Raw genomic sequence first — 18,544 nt, forward strand, 5'->3', positions numbered from 1 at the left:
CACTCCCTGTTCGGTAATCGGAGAGTAAATCACAGATGAGAAATGGAAAAAGTAGATAAAAGGATAAAGATGAAGTTTTGTCTTAAAACCATTCCAGCGTGTTAAAATTCACTTATACCACTTCAGCGCTGTTATTTCAGCAACACGCTGTCAAAACTTGCGGTTCATAATCGGTACATAATCGGGAGCAGCCGAAAGACTAACAACAACAACAACTGCTCATAACTTCACTTGTACTCAATATTTTTTATTTCATTGATAGTGCAGGTTAAACCTCGGGCAATTACCGCAGTTGTCTGTAATTTGCGAGGGTGGTAATGTAATGAGGTTATTATATTGTGTCCACCACATAGTGTCTAGTGACCGCGCAATCACGTATACTGTTTTGTTCCCACGCCTTAGTAAGTTGTGGCTAGGAATGGCGGCAAAGGTACCACTGGAAGTGGGTTAAAATCTGTCCAACACATTATTAAAACCTGGAAGGATAGCGCTATAAACCGCTTTCTCACAGGAAACAGCATCAGTTAAGATAAGTAAAAACATAAATAAGTGTGATCAGACATCACTTAAACGTTTGGTGAATTTGCATCATATTTAGTAGAAATCAGAGCTGTCAATGTCAGGGTGTTTTGCTTTGTTTACACTACTTTATTAAAATAAAACGCTACATTTTATATTCAATAGTTTTGATCCCTGTACTATTTACACCATCTAAAAATAATAGTAAAAAATAATAATAATAATACATAGGTGTGTCTGAACCTCTGAAGGACAAACAGAAACATTCCCAGACACACAGAGAAACAGAGACAGGCAGAGAGACAAATAGACACAAAGACACAGACTAACAGGCAGATAAATAGACAGACATATATAGAGGCAAACAAAAAGACACACAGACACATAACCACATAAACACACACCCAGGTACATAACCAGACAGACAGACACATGACCACATAAATGTACAGACAGAAATAGACACATAGACAGGCGGACACATTGACAAACTGATACACAGTAACACATGAAGATTATTTTTAATATGTTTAGTTTTATTCTATTAAAAGATCAACACAACAAATCTGTGTGTTGATCATTTCCTGTATGAATTAATGAACACGTGTCTCTATTAATAATTTTTTGTAACACAACCCCCCCATGATCACATGATGCTGAACACATAATAATATAATTAATAATGAATAACGCTCTCATTTTCTACGACAGCAAAGCCAGAGTTTATTTTCAGCTTTTCAAACACAAATCGTACAAAAAAAGTTATTTACAGCAAGAACAAAGTCTGTCTTCAGTTTCAACAGACTGAGAGAGAGAGAGAGAGAGAGACTGAGGGAGACAGAGAGAGAGAGAGACTGAGGGAGACAGAGAGAGAGAGAGACTAAGAGGTCATAATGGCTCGTCACTCTGCAACATCTGCGGAGAAAAAATACAAAACATTTCATGTTAATATTTGAGATGATGATTATATGAATCATAAATAAAAAAAAAAAGACATTTATACATACCTGAGCTTTAAATACTGTAAATAAATAAAATTACTAATAAAAAGTATAAAATAATGTTAAGATCTAACTTTTTGAAATATAGAAATAAAGTTAAATATAAATTTAAAAAATTATAGAAAGAATACAATAATTAAACAGTTTGATTATTTTTTATATAAATTTAATTATGCATTATGAATTAATACTTTATTTTATTTATGGTACCAAGTAATACTACTACTACTAATATTAAAAATTATAATAAAAATTACTAATGAATTAAAAGAGATATAAAAGATGATAAATAATATAAATAATAAATAAAATAATAAAAAGAAATCCATGTATAAAAAATAAAATAAATTAAAAAATAAAAAACAAAAAGTAATATTAAAATTACATACAATAATAATAATAATAAATTGTATAAATAATAAAAACTGTAAACAAAATATATTAAATGTTTTCATTCATTTATTAATTTTATTATTTATTATCACATATGATTATATCAAGATATACTAGACAAAAAACACTTTGGGAAAAAGAAATAAATTAATTCATAAATTAATACCACTACTACTATATATTACAAAATATGATCATATCTAGGAATACTGGGAATATTTAGAAAAAATAAAAAAAACTTTTATTCATAAACAATAAATTAAGCATAAACATCAAAACACATAAAATGCTTTTACCATTTATTTATACATATTTTTAAATACAACATATGATTATACACAGGAATACTAGGAATAAACAAAATGAATGAATAATAAAGCAGCACAGGACAAAGCCCCGCTCTTTTTCGACTCCCAGCAGCTCAGAGGGGATGAACTGACCTGTGGCCCGTGATGGAGGAGACGAAGGAAGCGAGTGAACTCAGGGTGAGGAGTGGACCCGCCACGTTAGGGCTAAGCCAGCAGAGCGTCGATGCCCGCTGGAGATAAAATCATGGCCTGGAGAAGATCTGAGAGGGAGATGATGCCTCGAACCGTCTCGTCTTCTTGGTCCACCAGAACCAGCCGGTGAACCTAAACACCAGGACACACAGGAGCACAGGAGCCTTAGAAGGCGGGGCTAAGACGAATAAGGGCCTAAGGGCGTAGTTTCAAGGTTACAGTATTATTGACATATGATGAGGACAAAGGGGGCGGGGCTTAGATATGTTCCATCCATAACAGAGTTTACATTTTTATTGGTAAAGAAATACTATATTTTGTTTAAGTATTTGTCAATGATAACAGATGGCAACATACTTTGATGTTTGAAATTTTAAACAGCAAGTTTGCCTCTAGGCTCCGCCTCCCAAAGTATACCAAAGATTGATAAAGATCATTAACAGCAGTCCATTTATTGGATTTATATAATTATGAGCAATCATCTGGGAATTTGTACCTCTGCATCAGCGATTCTGTCAACAGCGGTTTTTAAGGTCTCATCAGGGTAACACTTGATAACTCCCTCGACGAAACAGCGCCGCCTCTTCAGCGCCTCATTCATGGTCATGCTCAGGTTGTTGTAGCTTTTCTGCGCCGCCAGATTCTGCAATTGAAGCACCCAGTCAGCAACAAAAACATGCTACATGTGACTGTAATTCAATACGGATAAGATTATAGGGGACAATTAAGATTTTACTTACTATTACATCAAATCTCGAGTATAGAGCCACTACTTTACCTAAAAAATTGAAAGTTCAAAAACATCCTTGTATTATTCTTGTTTACCTAGAATAATAACAAAATTGGTATAATATGAATAAAAATAACTATTGGTTATAATTAGTTGTACAGTCAGGTCCATAAATTTCCACCTTTGATGTCTGGTGACAAATTTGAGCCACTTTACACTACCACATTGAATTAGAAATGAAACACAGAAGATGTGAGCGAAGTCAAGATTTTCAGCTTTAATTCCAGGCGTTTGACAAAAGTCAAGCAGTTGCATGGGCAGACGTGGCCTGTTTCCTCATTAGTCCATGACTAATCAAGCAGATAAAAGGTCGGGAGGTGGTTCTGAGTGTTACATTTTCCATTTGGTTACTGTTCATTCAAAACCTCTACATGAGGTCCAAAGCAAGAAAACTCAGCATGTGTTCATGTTAATGTGTTTCAGACTGCAGGCACTCATTTACTGCAAAGGATTTTCATTCAAGTTTTAGAGGCAACCCTTATGTTTGCACTTATGTTAGTTTGTTCCAATATTTGTGACCCCTTAAAATGGGTGTGTCTATGAAAATGGCTGTAATGCCACGCTTTTTTAAAATAAATAGAACCCCTTAAATTAAAGCTTAAGTCTTGACTTCTTTCACATTTTGAGTGTTTCATTTAAAATTCCATATGGAGGCCAAAAAAAATTATCGTTGTTCCATAATTTATGGATCTGACTGTATAAATGTTCCCTGCTGGATTCAAGTAGAAAAAAACTGTTACCATTTTCATCCACCACAGGCAGAGCAGATACTCGTCTCTCTACAAAAATGGATAATGCGTCGTACACGGTGGCCGTCTGCTGTATGGTGGCGATGTTTCGAAATGTCCCGACACCTGCCTCTTTAATTTTCCTCTGCAGAAATCGTGGAGTTGGGATCGTGGCTCTCTGTGCACAACAAAATGCCGACCAGAGACGGACGTAAGCTTGAAAATGTCCTTATTAGCACTGTTTCAAAAATACTTGATTATTAAGCAGGACTTAAGGTCGTGAAACGTACAGTTTACATCTGTACTCAGGAATCAGTGAAAAACCTGAAAGACACTTGAAAAACTGGGAGGTAAAAGAGACAATGAGAATGAAAGAAACCAGTGAGAAACAGTAGGAAACCAAGTAATCAGTGGGATGATATAAAAACTGGAAGATATCGGGTATCCATGAAACCAATAGAAAAGATGAAGTGTACTGGAAAAGCATAAATCACTGGGACAAAACAAAAGCCATGGGGGATCCAGGAGAACACTGGGAAACTAAACACTGAGGAATAAGGAAAGAACTGTGAAAACTCAAATACCACTAAGAAACCTGAAACTGGAAGGAAAACCAAAACCCCTGAGAAGCAAGCAAAACACTGAGAAAACTAAATACCACTAAGAAACCTGAAAAATACTGGGAAAACCAAAAGCCACTGGGGAACCAGCAAACGACTGGAATGAAACAAGAGCTACTGTGAAACCAGGAAACCACTGGAGCAACCAGAAGCCACTTGGGACCCAGCAGGACAGAGGGGAAATATCACTAAGAAGCCTGAAAACCACTTTAAAAAACAAAAGCCCCAGAGGAACTACACAATATTGAGGGAAAAATCTAAGGAGGAAAAAAAACCACTGGAGGGAAAAAAGCTACTGGGATCCCAGCAAATGACTGGACCAACCATACATCATTGGGAAACAAGGCACCCACTGGAAAACCAGAAGCCACTGGGAGATCAACAAAGCACTGGACTATCCAAAAGCAACTCGGAAAACTTGAAGCCACTTGGAAACCAACAAACTACTCGAAAACCAGAAATTACAAGGAAAAATCGGAAGCAACTGGAAAACTTGGAAAGTTACTTGGAGGCTAAGAAACCAAATAGACAACATAAGCCACTGGGAAAATAGTACATGGTAGAAAAGAAACCAGAGTGGAATTACAGGGAAAGTAGGATGCCATTGGGAGAACATGAACAAACTATTGAAGCTAAGGTACCAGTAGGACACCAAGAGGTAGTGGGAAATATGTAGGCCAATGGGCAAACAGGAGGCTACTGGGAAGGCTGGAAGGTACAGGGAAGCAAAGTGCACTAGGAAAACCTACAAGTCTCTGAGAAGTCAAGAAAAGCAAAGATTGGTGATCAGTAATCAGTGGCATGCTAGAAAAAAGAACAGAATTTAGAAATATGTATTAAAAATATGCAGCACTTACGAACCAAATTGATATTTCTAATCAGGTAGGGATGACAGAATAAAGGTATACACAGACAACGAATTTACGAATGGATGCGGTCAAGATAGTCCTGCAGTAGAAGCCTAGGAAAAGCAGGAAGTAAACAATCGTAAAATACAAAGGACAGAGCAAAGAATGAGGAGGGAATTATAGTGATGATAAATGTCTTACTAACAAATAGATACAGGAATTTGAGAATTCGCTTGTGGGTTAAAATGTGCAGGACGTTGCCAGATTTGGGGTCGATGACTGGCAGGCGGTGGATTTTGTGCTTCAGTAAGGAATAAACCGCATCGAAAAGGCTGTGAAAGAAAGAAGATTAAGAGGCGTGAAACTTTATAGTCGCATTTTGTTGTTGTTGTTGGAGACTCGTGGAGTGTGAATTATAGTTACCTGGCTTCAGGTTTGATGCTGATGAGATTTTGATTATAGTACTGCAGGTAAATGTCTAAAAAAGTGAAAGATGGAAGTAGAAAAACCATTAGAACAAGCAATACTATGTAACCTCCAGTATATGCGTTTAACAATTATATTTTGTCCTCAGTTGTAATTTGGAAAAAGGTCAGAAAAAAACATCTAAAATTGTCAAAAAATCCCCTTTTCACAAATAGAAAGAAACAAAAATATAATTCTAATTTTCTTTTAATAAAAAATAAAAAAATACATAAAATTTCATTTATTATTATCATTATTATTATTATTTTAAATAAATTAAAAATCAAGGCTAAAAATTATGGCTAGTAAAATTTGAAACTAAAATACATTAAAACATACGATTCAAATTCTAATTCCATAATTAGCATAATATTTAAATTCCACAATTAAAATTAAACTTGAACAAAATAGTTATAGCTCTTCTTTAATAACATTTCTTGAACAAATGCCACAGTGGGATTACGAGCCGGCCTATTAGAACACAGAGTAATTGCCGTGCTCATATACAGTCAGCCTGATATCATCGACATAATGCAGCTCATTTACTTTGAAAAGCATCACCTCTCCATGTCTGAATCTTGTGCTCCTCCAGCTCGTAAATTTGAACCTTCAAGGGAGAGAAAACTTTTATTCTACAGACGGCCAGACGATGACGACCTGACAGCTACTTCAGATAAGATGAAGCAAAAAATGAGCAAGTGATATATTCAGCTGAACTGCTCCTTTAACACATCTAGTGTCACCACTGACCATGGGCGATTTATAGTAGCGATGGAGAATGGTGATGAAGTCGGTGATCGTCAGCATACCTGTGCGTCATGGAAGAAAGGAAAGAGGTCAGAGCTCAGCTTGAGGATTTAATACACATATTATATATAAAAATTATGTCTATATATATATATAGAGAGAGAGAGAGAGAAAGAGAGAGAAAGACATAATTATATATATAATATGTGTATTAACTTTTGCACGGTAGTGTGTGTATATATATATATACACACCAATATTTCCTCATCAATCAGTTTTATGGACTTTCTATTGTCAGACATTAGAGTTAGTTTTTTATGCAAAAGGTGGACGGAGTTTGCTGAAACAGAGGCACATCTAAATTATTTTTCTTGTGCAAGATCAACCCAAATAAGGACTAATATTGTATTAAGTAATTTACAAAATCACAAAATGAATTAAACACATTAATAAGGCAGCATTGCGGTGGATCAAGTGCTTTTTTACGCTCAAAATGTTCTGCACAGAAAATCAGCAGCCTGCGTAACCCAACTCTGAATACGTGTAACTTTTTAAATGTCTAACTTTTCAACTTGACACAAAGTAATCATCATGGACCATGCGGATCTAATCAGTGTATAGTTTTGAGATTGTTTTTGCTTGATTAGTCTATCTGTGCATCTTACCCACAAACCTCTGCAGTTTGCTGTCCCACAGCGGTGCTGCTCGTAACCCGTTCGACACTAATGCGAAGAAGGCTTTCTTAACCTATAAATTAATAAATGTATTAGTTGACTTATTAAATTGATTTTTTAGTATTGGGAAAAAATCGATAACGCAGCGTACCTGCAGAGCCGTGTCGAAAATAACGAGTTTACAGCTGGTGGGAATGGCATCGTAACAGCAGTGTTTCTTCATAAAGTCTAGGTAGGCCTCAGCTCCTGGGTCGGTTTCTGAAAGGGAGACAGGAACAGACTAGGTGTGTGTTTGTGTGTGTGTAAAAGTATGTGTTTGTATTTCCATTTGTTAGTTACAGAGTGGCATGTGTCAGTTAGATAGTGACATCTTTCAGTTACAAAGTGGCAGCTGTTAGTTACAGAGTATCATCTGTTGGTTATGGAGTGGCATCTGTTAAGTCGGTAAGAAAGTGCACTCTGTAATGTGCTAACTAGAGAGTGGCATTTGTTAGGTACAGAGTGGCACTTGTTACATACAGAGTGCCATCTGTTAGTTAAAAATTGGCAGGTGTTGGTTAAGAGGTGGAACCAGTAACTAAAATACCTGGGTTTCATGTGTTGATTAGAAAGTGGCATCTGTTAATTACAGAGTGGCATTTGTTGTACAGAGAGTGGCAGCGGTTAGTTACAGAGTGGCATGTGTTGTACAGAGAGTGGCAGCAGTTAGTTACAGAGTGGCATGTGTTGTACAGAGAGTGGCATCTGTTAATTACAGAGTGGCATTTGTTGTGCAGAGAGTGGCAGCGGTTAGTTACAGAGTGGCATCTGTTGTACAGAGAGTGGCAGCGGTTAGTTACAGAGTGGCATGTGTTGTACAGAGAGTGGCAGCGGTTAGTTACAGAGTGGCATGTGTTGTACAGAGAGTGGCAGCAGTTAGTTACAGAGTGGCATGTGTTGTACAGAGAGTGGCAGCGGTTAGTTACAGAGTGGCATGTGTTGTATAGAGAGTGGCAGCAGTTAGTTACAGAGGGGCATCTGTTGTACAGAGAGTGGCAGCAATTAGTTACAGAGTGGCATGTGTTGTATAGAAAGTGGAATCTATCTGGAGTTTATTTCGTAGTGTCTTGTATAAATTTTTTGGGGCCTCTCTATCTATCTGATGCGTGCTCATGCGATTTGAATGAGAACAAGCAGATCCGAGGTCACGCAACTTGTTCCCTTTGCACATACATAGCGTGCTGAATGATGAGCGTCGCTAACAATAGCAATGCTAAAAGCGCTAAAGCGAGGCATCTGGCTTTCTTCCTTCTTCTGGACCTCAACATCAAACTCAGCCGACCTAACTGCTTGTCGTCCCCCAGAGCAAAAAACCCAAAGCTAATTTTTTAACCCAAATGAAGTGAGCAAAAACATATAGATGTGCAAACGCGTTCTGTTTCAAAGTACAGACTCTTTCACTTTAGCGGCAGCGATCGGCTTGTATTTCACATGGAGTAAAGCATCTAACCAATCATCGACGAGAATGACGTCTTACATCCAATCATAACGCAGAAGGCGGGATTTGAATATATGAACTCATATTCAACACATATTGAAACATCTGCTACAATCCTGTGACGTATCAAGCCGTTATATTAAGTCCGAAGCATATTTAGGTGACCTACCTGAATTATTCCTGACATCAGGGTCAGGGTGAAGCTTCTGGAGAGGGAAAGAAAAGTTAAGGTCAACAGGAAGTGTCCTAAATTACACACTAAGTAATTGATACAATCAGATAAGATTATTTAAAACTGAATATTAAAATGATTATGGATTTCAGCAGCCAATCAGATTCGAGCTCTGTCCCTCCTGCGTCATCAGGAACCGTTAAAACTCGAGGTAAATAATAATAATAATAATAACAACAATAAATAAATGCTATCATGTGTGTGTATGATTATACAGAGACATATTACAGAGGACATGTTTACATACTGTATGTATTGTATGTGTAAATGTAAAGTGTTTATTCTGGGTGTTGTTTTTATCTTACCTGCCTTACAGGATCCATAGTGCGGGGCCGCGCGTGCCTGTGTGCGGGTCGTGCTCTGCGCATGCTCCTGACCACTGGCGCCTCAATCTGTATGTGGAGGTCTATAATAGGAAAGTGCTGAAGGGGACTGACGGTGTGTGTGTGTGTGTGTGTGGAAGAGAGAGAGAGAGAGAGAGTAGGTCGCCTATTTTCAGTTTGGGATCCATGAATCGTTCAAAAGTCCACTTACTGGGTGTGTTTCAAATCACCGTGCTGTGGCTGTGTCCAAAATCTCACTGCATACAAATGATTTATCCTCCCCTACTGAAAATTTGGACTAAATTACCAACTTTCAGATGTTTGTAATAAATCAATAAAACAAAAGCATTTTAAAAAGCTCAACACAACAATGTTATAAATTAAATAAAAAAATTAAAAAGATTTTGTCTTTACATTGTCTGTAGTCTATGTATGTCTGTAAGTCTGTCTGTCTGTCTGTCCAAGCAGATTTTGTCACAGCATCACACAGAATTTAATGAAACTTAGTCCTTAGGTATTTGCCAGAAATTATAATTGCACCATTATTTAAATAAAAATTTAGAGCTATTATGAACAGTTATGTGTGGGATTTAATGATCTACTTTAAAATAATCTACTAATGCGCTACTGTCTCAATGTAAACAAACACCTGCACCAATAGATATTAATTAGAGAAGATAAAGTGAATATTTTTACTGGGATTAGTTCATATTTTCACTTTGGCTGAAATAACAGCGCTGAAGTGGTATAAGTGAATTTTAACACATTGGAGTGGTTTTAAGACAAAACTTCATCTTTTTAAACTTTTATCTACTTTTTTTGATTTCTCGTTTCTCATTCGTTACAATACGATGAAATGACAGTAGATTCAAAATCTTGCAGTGAACTAGATAAATTTTGTATAATACTTATGTATTATAAACCCATACAGTATAATGCTGTCACACAATACATAATTTAGTGAAATGACTTTTTAAGAAAATAAAGTGGTTCAATTCTGTGGAAGGCAGACATGTACGTGGGCTTCAACCTGAAAATAATAATAATAATAATAATAATAATATCGCTGATTACATAAAAGCTCATCAGATTATTTTGAGTTTTTAACCTTTTAACTATTTCTACAAACTCTCTTCCCATTAACGCCATGTACTTACGCTGGTGTCTCACTTTAACTTCAAACGAAGGTGACGTGAACGGTAAAGTCAGCTAGCATCGCTGCCGCTTGACTGGTCGAAATAAAACGAGTGGTTTGAACTTTATTTCTACATTTACCTCATGGGAACTTTCTAAATATTTCAATATGTCTTATATACACAGTATTAACAAATCTAGTCAGTCAGTTTTTCCCTCCAGAGAGAGATGATGACTACGCAGGGAGCGAGGTGCTGATTCGACACACACCCCTGAGTCCAAACCCTCAGCATGCCACAGTGCTCACAGGTCAGTCCAAATTTAGCACTTGGCCTCTGGGAAATGTAACAAACCACACACACACACCCAGGACCTTACAAGCAAGACACAAAGAGACGAGCCCTAACACCTGGCTAAGACCTTTTAACTCACCCCAGGGTTACAAACTAGTTTATTTTAAGAACGAACATTAACCAGAGCCAGCCGTTTTCATGCTACTGAGAAATCTCTAAATGTAAACTCCTCCCCTTTTGAGAATAGAAGAACCTCTGACACTGGAGACTCCTTCCTTCCTTTAGTTCATCACATCACACAGACAATTATATATTATATATATAATTTATATATATATATTTAAAAAAAAACTTTTTCTGACCAATCAGAGTCAAGAATTTAATAAAGAGTCAAGAATTTAACTAAGAATGAAGTATTTTCTGTAATATTTGCAAAGGACTAAATGTTTGTGCTAAAATCTTATATATAGATATAAAGAAGAGCTTTATTATAATTCTGCATAATTAAATATAATATTAAAAACATCATAACTAAATTAAACAGCTCAGAAATAAGGAAGTATTTTTTTATGCTTTGAATTAATTACATTTTTTTGTTTTTTTAATGCCGTCACAAAACAAAAACAAATAAACATATATTTTACAACCAATGTCATCTTTATTTACATTTATAATTACTAACTAAATGGATAATAAAATTGTAATGAATAAAATAATTGTAGTAATAATTTTATAAAATTTATAATAATTCAATTATAAAATTAACAAATATCATGATGAAAAGTTGACTTTGGAAAACGTTGCTACATTTAATTATAACTTCAAACGCTCCACTCATTTCCATCAGCAGCCTTAAGATAACATTGTTTCATAAGAACAATAATGAATAAACCCAGAATCAATCACAGCAACACAAGACAGGTGGTTTAACGTATTTATTTTAATTATTGCAGTATTTTTCTTTTATGATTTATAACAAAACGAGATACATACTGCAGCTTTAAACATGGCCAAAGTCTTTCCAGGAAAATAACTCGACCCTCTTGCGTAAGATCTTTACAAGAAAACATACGATATATTTCTCTGTTCCCGAAACCGGTCCAGAGACGTCAGATATCAGGTTTCGTCCTGGATCGTTTTAGAAAACTGATCTTTCTAACATTGATGAACATGAGAGAACTACTGAGAACCTCTTCAGGAACCGGAGATGTGTGTCCGGGTTTCATCAACATTTCCTTCTATCTAAATACCTACGATTAAATCCTTGGCAAGGTGCAGTTGTGAGTAAACTTCCAGTGGCTTTCAAATGACTCGCCCATTACCTTTTAAATTCTTCTGTTATTTCTAAGGGGCGGAGCTATTTTCAAAACATTTCCAAAATGTTCCTATTCCAGCTTTCTAAAAACGATCACCTGATCTGTTGTCGAAAAAATTATTTTAAAAAAAAGTGAAAAAAAAAAGTAGTAATGTAACTTAACAAGACACTTTAATCATTTATTCATCTCCAAGCTGTATAACCAAAAACTGAAGTGAAAAAAACAACAAAAAAACCTAGACTGTAAAAGCAACTAGCTTTGGTGCTCTTGTTCCAGACGGTACAATTTATATCAGTGTATGATAGGGGGACAAAAATAATTTCTAGTAATCTAATAATCAATTCTAAGTATCATAACAGATTTAAGATCATGTGGGAATGCGACAGCTTGAGAGTCCTGATATGTTTAATTATTTTTTTTCTTCAAATTTGTTAGTGAGTAAAATGTTTCATTTACTGACGACGTAGCGTAATTCTCTTCATCGCATTACTTGCAGTTCAAAAAACACATTCCCTTAAAAGATTTTGTTATCCTTCGTCTTGTTGCGTTACTCGGAAAAGAAAACTCGTAAACATTGGAGACAGATCCTTCCATGAACGTTAAAATGTTAAACAAACCACTCATTGTTTACTCATTTGATATGTTTCTCATTGTTATTATTAACCCAAGTTTTTATATATTTAAATATACCATCTGATGTATTATAGAAACAATAACCTGTATCAGAACTAGCTACGGTAAAGCTGCTGTTATAGTTCTCTAACCAATCAAAGCCAACAGTGCCGCGGTATATTTATATGTAACATCCGTAGACATCGCGATCAGGTCCTGACTTATCAAAGCGCTTGTCTGGCTATGAGTAAGCGGTTTATAATCTCGGAAAAACGCGTGAGGTTTATCCGTGACTCGTTAGCTCGTGTCGGAGAAGTTCTGGATCCGACCACTGATTCACCTATTCATCGTCTACTTCACTAAAAGCAAACAGTGGAGCAAAAAAAAAAAAAAAAAAAAAAAAAAACTCACTTTCTGTTTAATACTCGCCCTTCATTGTTCTTGACTTATTGAGGGCTTCAATGTGCCGTGAATTGTTAAAGAAAACAAACAAAAAACACAAACACTGCAGGAATACACTCCAAAAAGCGACTGAAAAATGAATAAGCGACTAAAATTCTTGAGAATCGTCAACAAACAAAAAAAAAAAAAAAAAACTCTTTCACAGGTAGGGGGCACTGTTGATGTTTTAATCCTCACCTCAAGAGCAGTAACACACCATTACCCAAACAAAAACAAACAAACAAACAAACAAACAAACTTCACCTGCTATCTCTTTTATCATTATAATTATCTTTTAAAGCGACAACATTTTTTGTTGTCGATTTAAAAGATTTTTTTTAAGCACCAAAACTGAGTAAATGAGGAAGAACGTTTTGGAGAAAGTTTGAGCAAAAAATAAAAAAATAACCACACACACACACACCATGGTGAAGCTTATCTTTTCTTTTTTTTCCCAAAAAATCTTAATTTTTTCTTTCTTTACCAATGCAAAAATATATGTATATTAATTAACTTTGTTTTATATCAGTGCTTTCAATTGTAAACCTAAAAGTTTTTCTAGTTTAATGTAAAATAAAATTTGTATCTATGTTAGAGAGGATTCTGAAAGCAATCTGGCAACCAATTGATTTCCAATGATTTCCAGTGAGTTCTGTAACTGAAGTCTGATGTATTTGTTTGTTATACATTTGACTTGGTATAATTTTTTTAAAGCGTTAAAGGGGAAAAAAAATTGAGCTAAAAACTTGACTTTGATTTTAACAGGTTGTCAAGTTTTTCATCAACATTTTTTTCCCAGCTCCTCGTACACACTCTTCTATCAAACTCCACCCTGGCATCCTCTTTTAATTTTTTTTTGCCATCGGATCAAAGTGCTTTTATATTTATAGAAGGTGTTAAATATAATATGATGTACAAAATTCAACCTGGAAAAAAAGAAAAAAAAAAAAAAAACGCGTTACAATCTCTATTTCTTTAAGTTGGTATGAGGAGAACCTGCGCCTTCCCATGAGGCATTGCAGCTTCCGTGCAACATCTGCTGTGTCTCTGAAAAGCAGCCAGTGGGCTCGGGTGTGTGTGTGGGAGGAAGTCGTGGGTGGAGAACCAGGAGGAGAACGAGGTGACATTGTGAGCGCCGCAAACGTGAAGCTCCTCCGACCGGCCGCCCGAATGCACGAGGGCGGAAAGGATGGAGTTCCAGAGGGAGAGGGCGGAGTCCGGGTACAGAGGATGGGCGGAACTCGGGCCGCGGCGGGGGTCATGACCCCCTGGGGCGTGTTCGGATTTCTGGGTGGAGTTAGTGAGGACACAGCCGTGAGGGTGGACGGTGGTATGAGGATGGAAGAGGGCGGAGTTGACGGGTCCGGCGTTCGGGAGATTGAGCTGGTGAAGGGCCACGGACGTCGCGAGGAGACCGGTGACACTTGTTAGGTAGAGGAGGCCGATCATACACGTCACCTGTGGAGAGGAAGAAGGAAAAAAAACCACACACTCAGATTCATATACAGGTAGTCCTCTACTTACGAACAAGTTCCATTTAGAGAGTGTGTTTGTAAGTCGGATTTGTTCTTAAGTCTGACAAAGTAAGTCTTATACGGAAACGAGTATACAACGTAAATCATACCAATACTTGACTATTATCCATCATGTGGTCAAAAACCGTAACCTCGCCTAAGGAGTACTCCGCAGACATGAGGTTATTGTTATGTTGTACCTTGGTGAGGTGCTGGTACACGGCGACGAGAGCGCTCCTCCAGCTGGCCTGCTCCAGCAACACACACAGGTCAGTGTAGGTGTACCAGCCACGCTTCATTCCCTGCCGCGCCGCAATGCTGTCAAAACAAAACATACTCGTCTTTACAAAGGATTAAATTTAACTATTTTTTCCTGTTTTTTAATCGCATTTAAAATAAATTAATTAAATTCAGCATCACTTGACCTGTGACATCACACTTGATATCTAAAAATACATATCTAAACAACAACTAACCAAGTTTCCAGTTGGCTGAGCACGTTGAAGAACTCGCTCGGTTCGGCGAACAGATGCCAGTCCTGAAATGGACACATCACGTTGTAAAGTATAGCAAACTTCATGATTCCTTACTGCTTAGTAAGGCAGGTGAACCGTGTGTGTGTGTGTGTGTGTGTGTGTGTGTGTGTGTGTCTCACATACGATGGCACTGAGGAAATTCAGCTCCAGCATGTTGACCGTCTGGACATCCAGCTTCCCGGCCGCGCCCCATTCGTCGTTGAAAACCTCCTCCTCCTCGCCTTCGTCATACAGGTATTTACTGGCAACCATCTGCACGAGGAGAAAGAAAAACATCTCTCTTAGTGTGAGCAGCCATATAAATGTCTGGCAACCGTGTCTCTGGGCTTCTGAAGGGCGTTACCATGGAGATCAGGAAGAGGTCAGAGGACGAAATCTGCTGCAGGTACTCAGGGTTTCTGTGTCGGAGTCGCTCGATGTAAACCAGGGCCAGCATCATGGCGCAGGGGGAGATGCATGCTTCTCTGAGAGGGAGGAAAGGAGGGGCGTGAACTCACGTATTTTACACACACAGTATACGTAAAGTGAACTAGTTAATCAACACTTATAGGCATCTGTATGACGCACTCTGTACACTCACCTGGCTACATGAGCTGCGTATTTCTTGCGGAGTTTCCGTATAGGGCTCGGGGCTGATTTCTGGAGGAGTTCGACGGCAATATCTAGAGTGAAAAACGAAAATCAGACAAACAATACATTTTGTGGACCGGAAAATGCTCCTGCTTCACACAAAAAAAAACAGGGTGTGTGTTCTCTAAAACGATAAAACACACCTAGTGTCCTAAAGGAGGTGTGGCCAATATAGCAGTCAAGCTTTGTGAAGATACTAATGAAAGAGGCGTGGCCCTTAGCCTTTCCTAAGAAGGTAAGGAGGCGTGGCCTTTCACTGTGCCTACCAGTCCTACTGAAGGACTTATGGCTGCTGTGCACTTTAACACTTATGAAGGAGGTGTGGCCTGGACATCAATTAACGCTAGTGAAGGAGGTGTGGCCTGGACATTAACGCTAGTGAAGGAGTTGTGGCCTGGACATCAATTAATGCTAGTGAAGAAGGTGTGGCCTGGACATCAATTAACGCTAGTGAAGGAGTTGTGGCCTGGACATCAATTAACGCAGTAAAGGAGGTGTGGCCTTGACATCAATTAACACTGGTAAAGGAGGTGTGGCCTGGACATCAATTAACATGAATTAGTACCAAAAGCGTGGCCTAAAATTCTACTGATACTAATGAAGGCAGTGCGAAACAGTGCATCATATTAAGTTGCTTTAACTTTACACACACGGTATAAACTCACCAGTAACAGGACAAGAAAGTGCATCCAGGGTCACATCTTGGTCCAAACCGTAGTACAGACGCTTCCTCACACGCTCTGACAGTCTCTGATGTCCTGGGACAAACTAAACACAAACAACAATATATCAATTCACTGTCAATTTTTTATAACTTTGATGGTATTTAAGGTGGTAAAACGTTGCCATTTCTTTATGATCCTACAGTTTGCGCTGTAGGAATATTAATGAGTATAACCAGTATGCAAACGCAACAGTCACATGACAAGGTGTCAAAACAAACAAAATTTCAAAAACCAAACCGAAGATTTTTTAAATTAAAAATTCCATAAAAAATTTCATCACCACAGATGAGAGGTTGGGCCTAATTAGCATACTAAGAGTACAGGCTGCACAAAACAATTTTCAAAAAGATTTTTTTAGAGATAAATGTGCATGGCCAAGACAATAAAAATATCACTCATCATTTTTATTAATATTCTTCTTATTTATAGTCTACATGTATAGTCAGAATTAACATAAAAATAATTTATTCATCAAATAAAAAATTAACAATTATTTAATATTTTAAATAATTAATAAAGTTCTGACCATTCCTAATTTGTGTTTGTTTCACAACCAGATATTTCAAAGAAGCTTCCATTATTTACAACCTATTCAGACGTCACCGCTTTGGGTCTGAGTTCAAATCAGGTGAAGTCTCACTCACTCACGCACTTGTGCACTTCGTAGGTCTATTTGGGACACGACCTGGCGGCCATATTTGAGCATTCATGCGTGACACAAAATACATTAATTATGAATATTAAAATCATAATAATCTAACATTCTTCTTTTTTAAACTGTGGATTCGTTTAAATTCGAATTTCTTGCAGATAAATAAGTCAACATGACCTAGTTAGTTAGCATTTTTAGTTAGCACTCCTCGCGCCACTTAGACAGCTAGCGAATACACACAGGAGCTGAAAACAAACAAACACACACCGTAAACTCCTGAAAGTCGGAGAAAGGAAACATCCGCTCGTCGAATAAATCCCCAAAATCCATATTTTTACGATTTAATCAACCGACATTAGACATAGAGTGAAACCCGATAAACGCGCATACAGACGTCGCCCTCGGACGCCTCTTCTTCTTCCGCTTCTTCCGTAACAGCGGCTGCACCCAAACGGAGCGCCGCCTTACTTTAGTGCACCAGGTAGTGAACACGCAACAGGATCACATACACGCAGTCGAACCTGCCGGTGTGGGGATCGTGTACGTATTTGGGACGCAATCCATCACTTCATGGGAATCCAAAATGGCAGAACGAGTTTATTAGAAAAGCTGCTCATGCGGAAATTTAAACCGTAAACCCTGAATAAATGGTAATACAGTACAAATATACTATATATATAAAGATGTTAACACTGTACATACTGTAAAGTAGTGAGAACATGCAGGAATAATAATAATAATAATAACAAACCCGACCTTAATGTCTCAAATAAATGAAAATCACTAAAATTAATAAAGATTCATGATTAGTCTTAGAATACTTTTACTACTAATACTCCAAAAAAAAAAAAAAAAAACTACCATGGGTTGGTGCTGCCACCACCACGCTTCACTTCCCTCATGATATACAACACTTGTTCAAGTCAAGGTGGGACTTTTTAATTGTACAAAATAACAGAACATAATTATGAAAGTAAAAACTACTTTTATTTCTCTATATAATGCCCTGATGCACTAAAGCACTTTTACACTAGTGCTAAGTTACCATCAAGGTAGGTATCAAGGTTTCTCAGTGATGCGTAAAGCCTGTCTCATCAGAAAAATTGGCCTCCCAGGAACTCCTTTAATTGCGTTTCCATAGATGTGGACATGGCTTGGAGTGAGGTCGAGACCGTACATGGCATGTGTCCATAACTTCCAGCAGAGTTTCTGTAATGTGCAGTTGGTTGGTGTAATTTTCCAGGATCAGACGTTCCAGAGTTTTGTAAAACTCTGTTCAGTGCATTTTTAAAATAAACAAACAAAAAAAAAACCTCTACACTTTTTCTGGTAATTTGTATTCATAATAGCATTGATTTATTCTGAAAAATAAAG

General features: G+C 37.2%; 2 protein-coding genes across 4 annotated transcripts; both read right to left on the reverse strand.

Moving 5' to 3' along the window:
• Nucleotides 1-1,379: 1,379 nt before the first annotated feature.
• Nucleotides 1,380-9,371, reverse strand: prkag3a (protein kinase, AMP-activated, gamma 3a non-catalytic subunit). Of its 3 annotated transcripts, none has more exons than XM_053476985.1 (13): nt 9,300-9,371; nt 8,932-8,968; nt 7,437-7,543; nt 7,277-7,358; nt 6,615-6,673; nt 6,426-6,471; nt 5,823-5,877; nt 5,605-5,731; nt 3,944-4,109; nt 3,154-3,191; nt 2,910-3,056; nt 2,354-2,545; nt 1,380-1,434 (listed from the first exon to the last, which is right to left on the reverse strand). In XM_053476985.1, the coding sequence occupies exons 1-12, from the start codon at nt 9,360-9,362 to the stop codon at nt 2,426-2,428; spliced, it is 1,047 nt and encodes a 348-aa protein (XP_053332960.1). In that variant the 5' UTR covers nt 9,363-9,371; the 3' UTR covers nt 1,380-1,434; nt 2,354-2,425. The 3 variants fall into 3 exon arrangements, with proteins under 3 accessions (XP_053332960.1, XP_053332958.1, XP_053332959.1); XM_053476983.1 differs by having other exon boundaries at nt 6,411-6,471; XM_053476984.1 differs by lacking the exon at nt 1,380-1,434 and having other exon boundaries at nt 2,321-2,545; nt 6,411-6,471.
• A 3,329-nt stretch (nt 9,372-12,700) lies between these two features.
• On the reverse strand, nt 12,701-17,606 carry cnppd1 (cyclin Pas1/PHO80 domain containing 1). The gene is made up of 8 exons (XM_053477700.1): nt 17,438-17,606; nt 16,459-16,561; nt 15,744-15,825; nt 15,507-15,627; nt 15,287-15,415; nt 15,104-15,165; nt 14,828-14,945; nt 12,701-14,571 (listed from the first exon to the last, which is right to left on the reverse strand). Exons 1-8 carry the CDS (start codon nt 17,498-17,500, stop codon nt 14,089-14,091), a joined length of 1,161 nt encoding a protein of 386 aa, XP_053333675.1. The 5' UTR covers nt 17,501-17,606; the 3' UTR covers nt 12,701-14,088.
• Between the last annotated feature and the right edge of the window lie 938 nt (nt 17,607-18,544).

This window comes from Clarias gariepinus, chromosome 18, assembly GCF_024256425.1.
Source record: "Clarias gariepinus isolate MV-2021 ecotype Netherlands chromosome 18, CGAR_prim_01v2, whole genome shotgun sequence".
Lineage (NCBI taxonomy): Eukaryota > Metazoa > Chordata > Actinopteri > Siluriformes > Clariidae > Clarias > Clarias gariepinus.

What these genes read in the sequence shown, in the direction of transcription:
- cnppd1 (XM_053477700.1), bottom strand. Translation starts at nt 17,500, where the DNA reads ATGGATTTTGGGGATTTATTCGACGAGCGGATGTTTCCTTTCTCCGAC. An exon ending in CCGACTTTCAGGAGTTTACG is followed by an intron (nt 16,562 to 17,437) that starts GTGTGTGTTTGT and finishes GTTTGTGTTTAG; the next exon opens with TTTGTCCCAGGACATCAGAG. An exon ending in CTCAGCCAACTGGAAACTTG is followed by an intron (nt 14,946 to 15,103) that starts GTTAGTTGTTGT and finishes TTGTTTTGACAG; the next exon opens with CATTGCGGCGCGGCAGGGAA.
- prkag3a (XM_053476983.1), bottom strand. Translation starts at nt 9,362, where the DNA reads ATGCGCAGAGCACGACCCGCACACAGGCACGCGCGGCCCCGCACTATG. An exon ending in TTTTCGACACGGCTCTGCAG is followed by an intron (nt 7,359 to 7,436) that starts GTACGCTGCGTT and finishes ATTAATTTATAG; the next exon opens with GTTAAGAAAGCCTTCTTCGC. An exon ending in TCAAATTCCTGTATCTATTT is followed by an intron (nt 4,110 to 5,604) that starts GTTAGTAAGACA and finishes TGTTGTGCACAG; the next exon opens with AGAGCCACGATCCCAACTCC.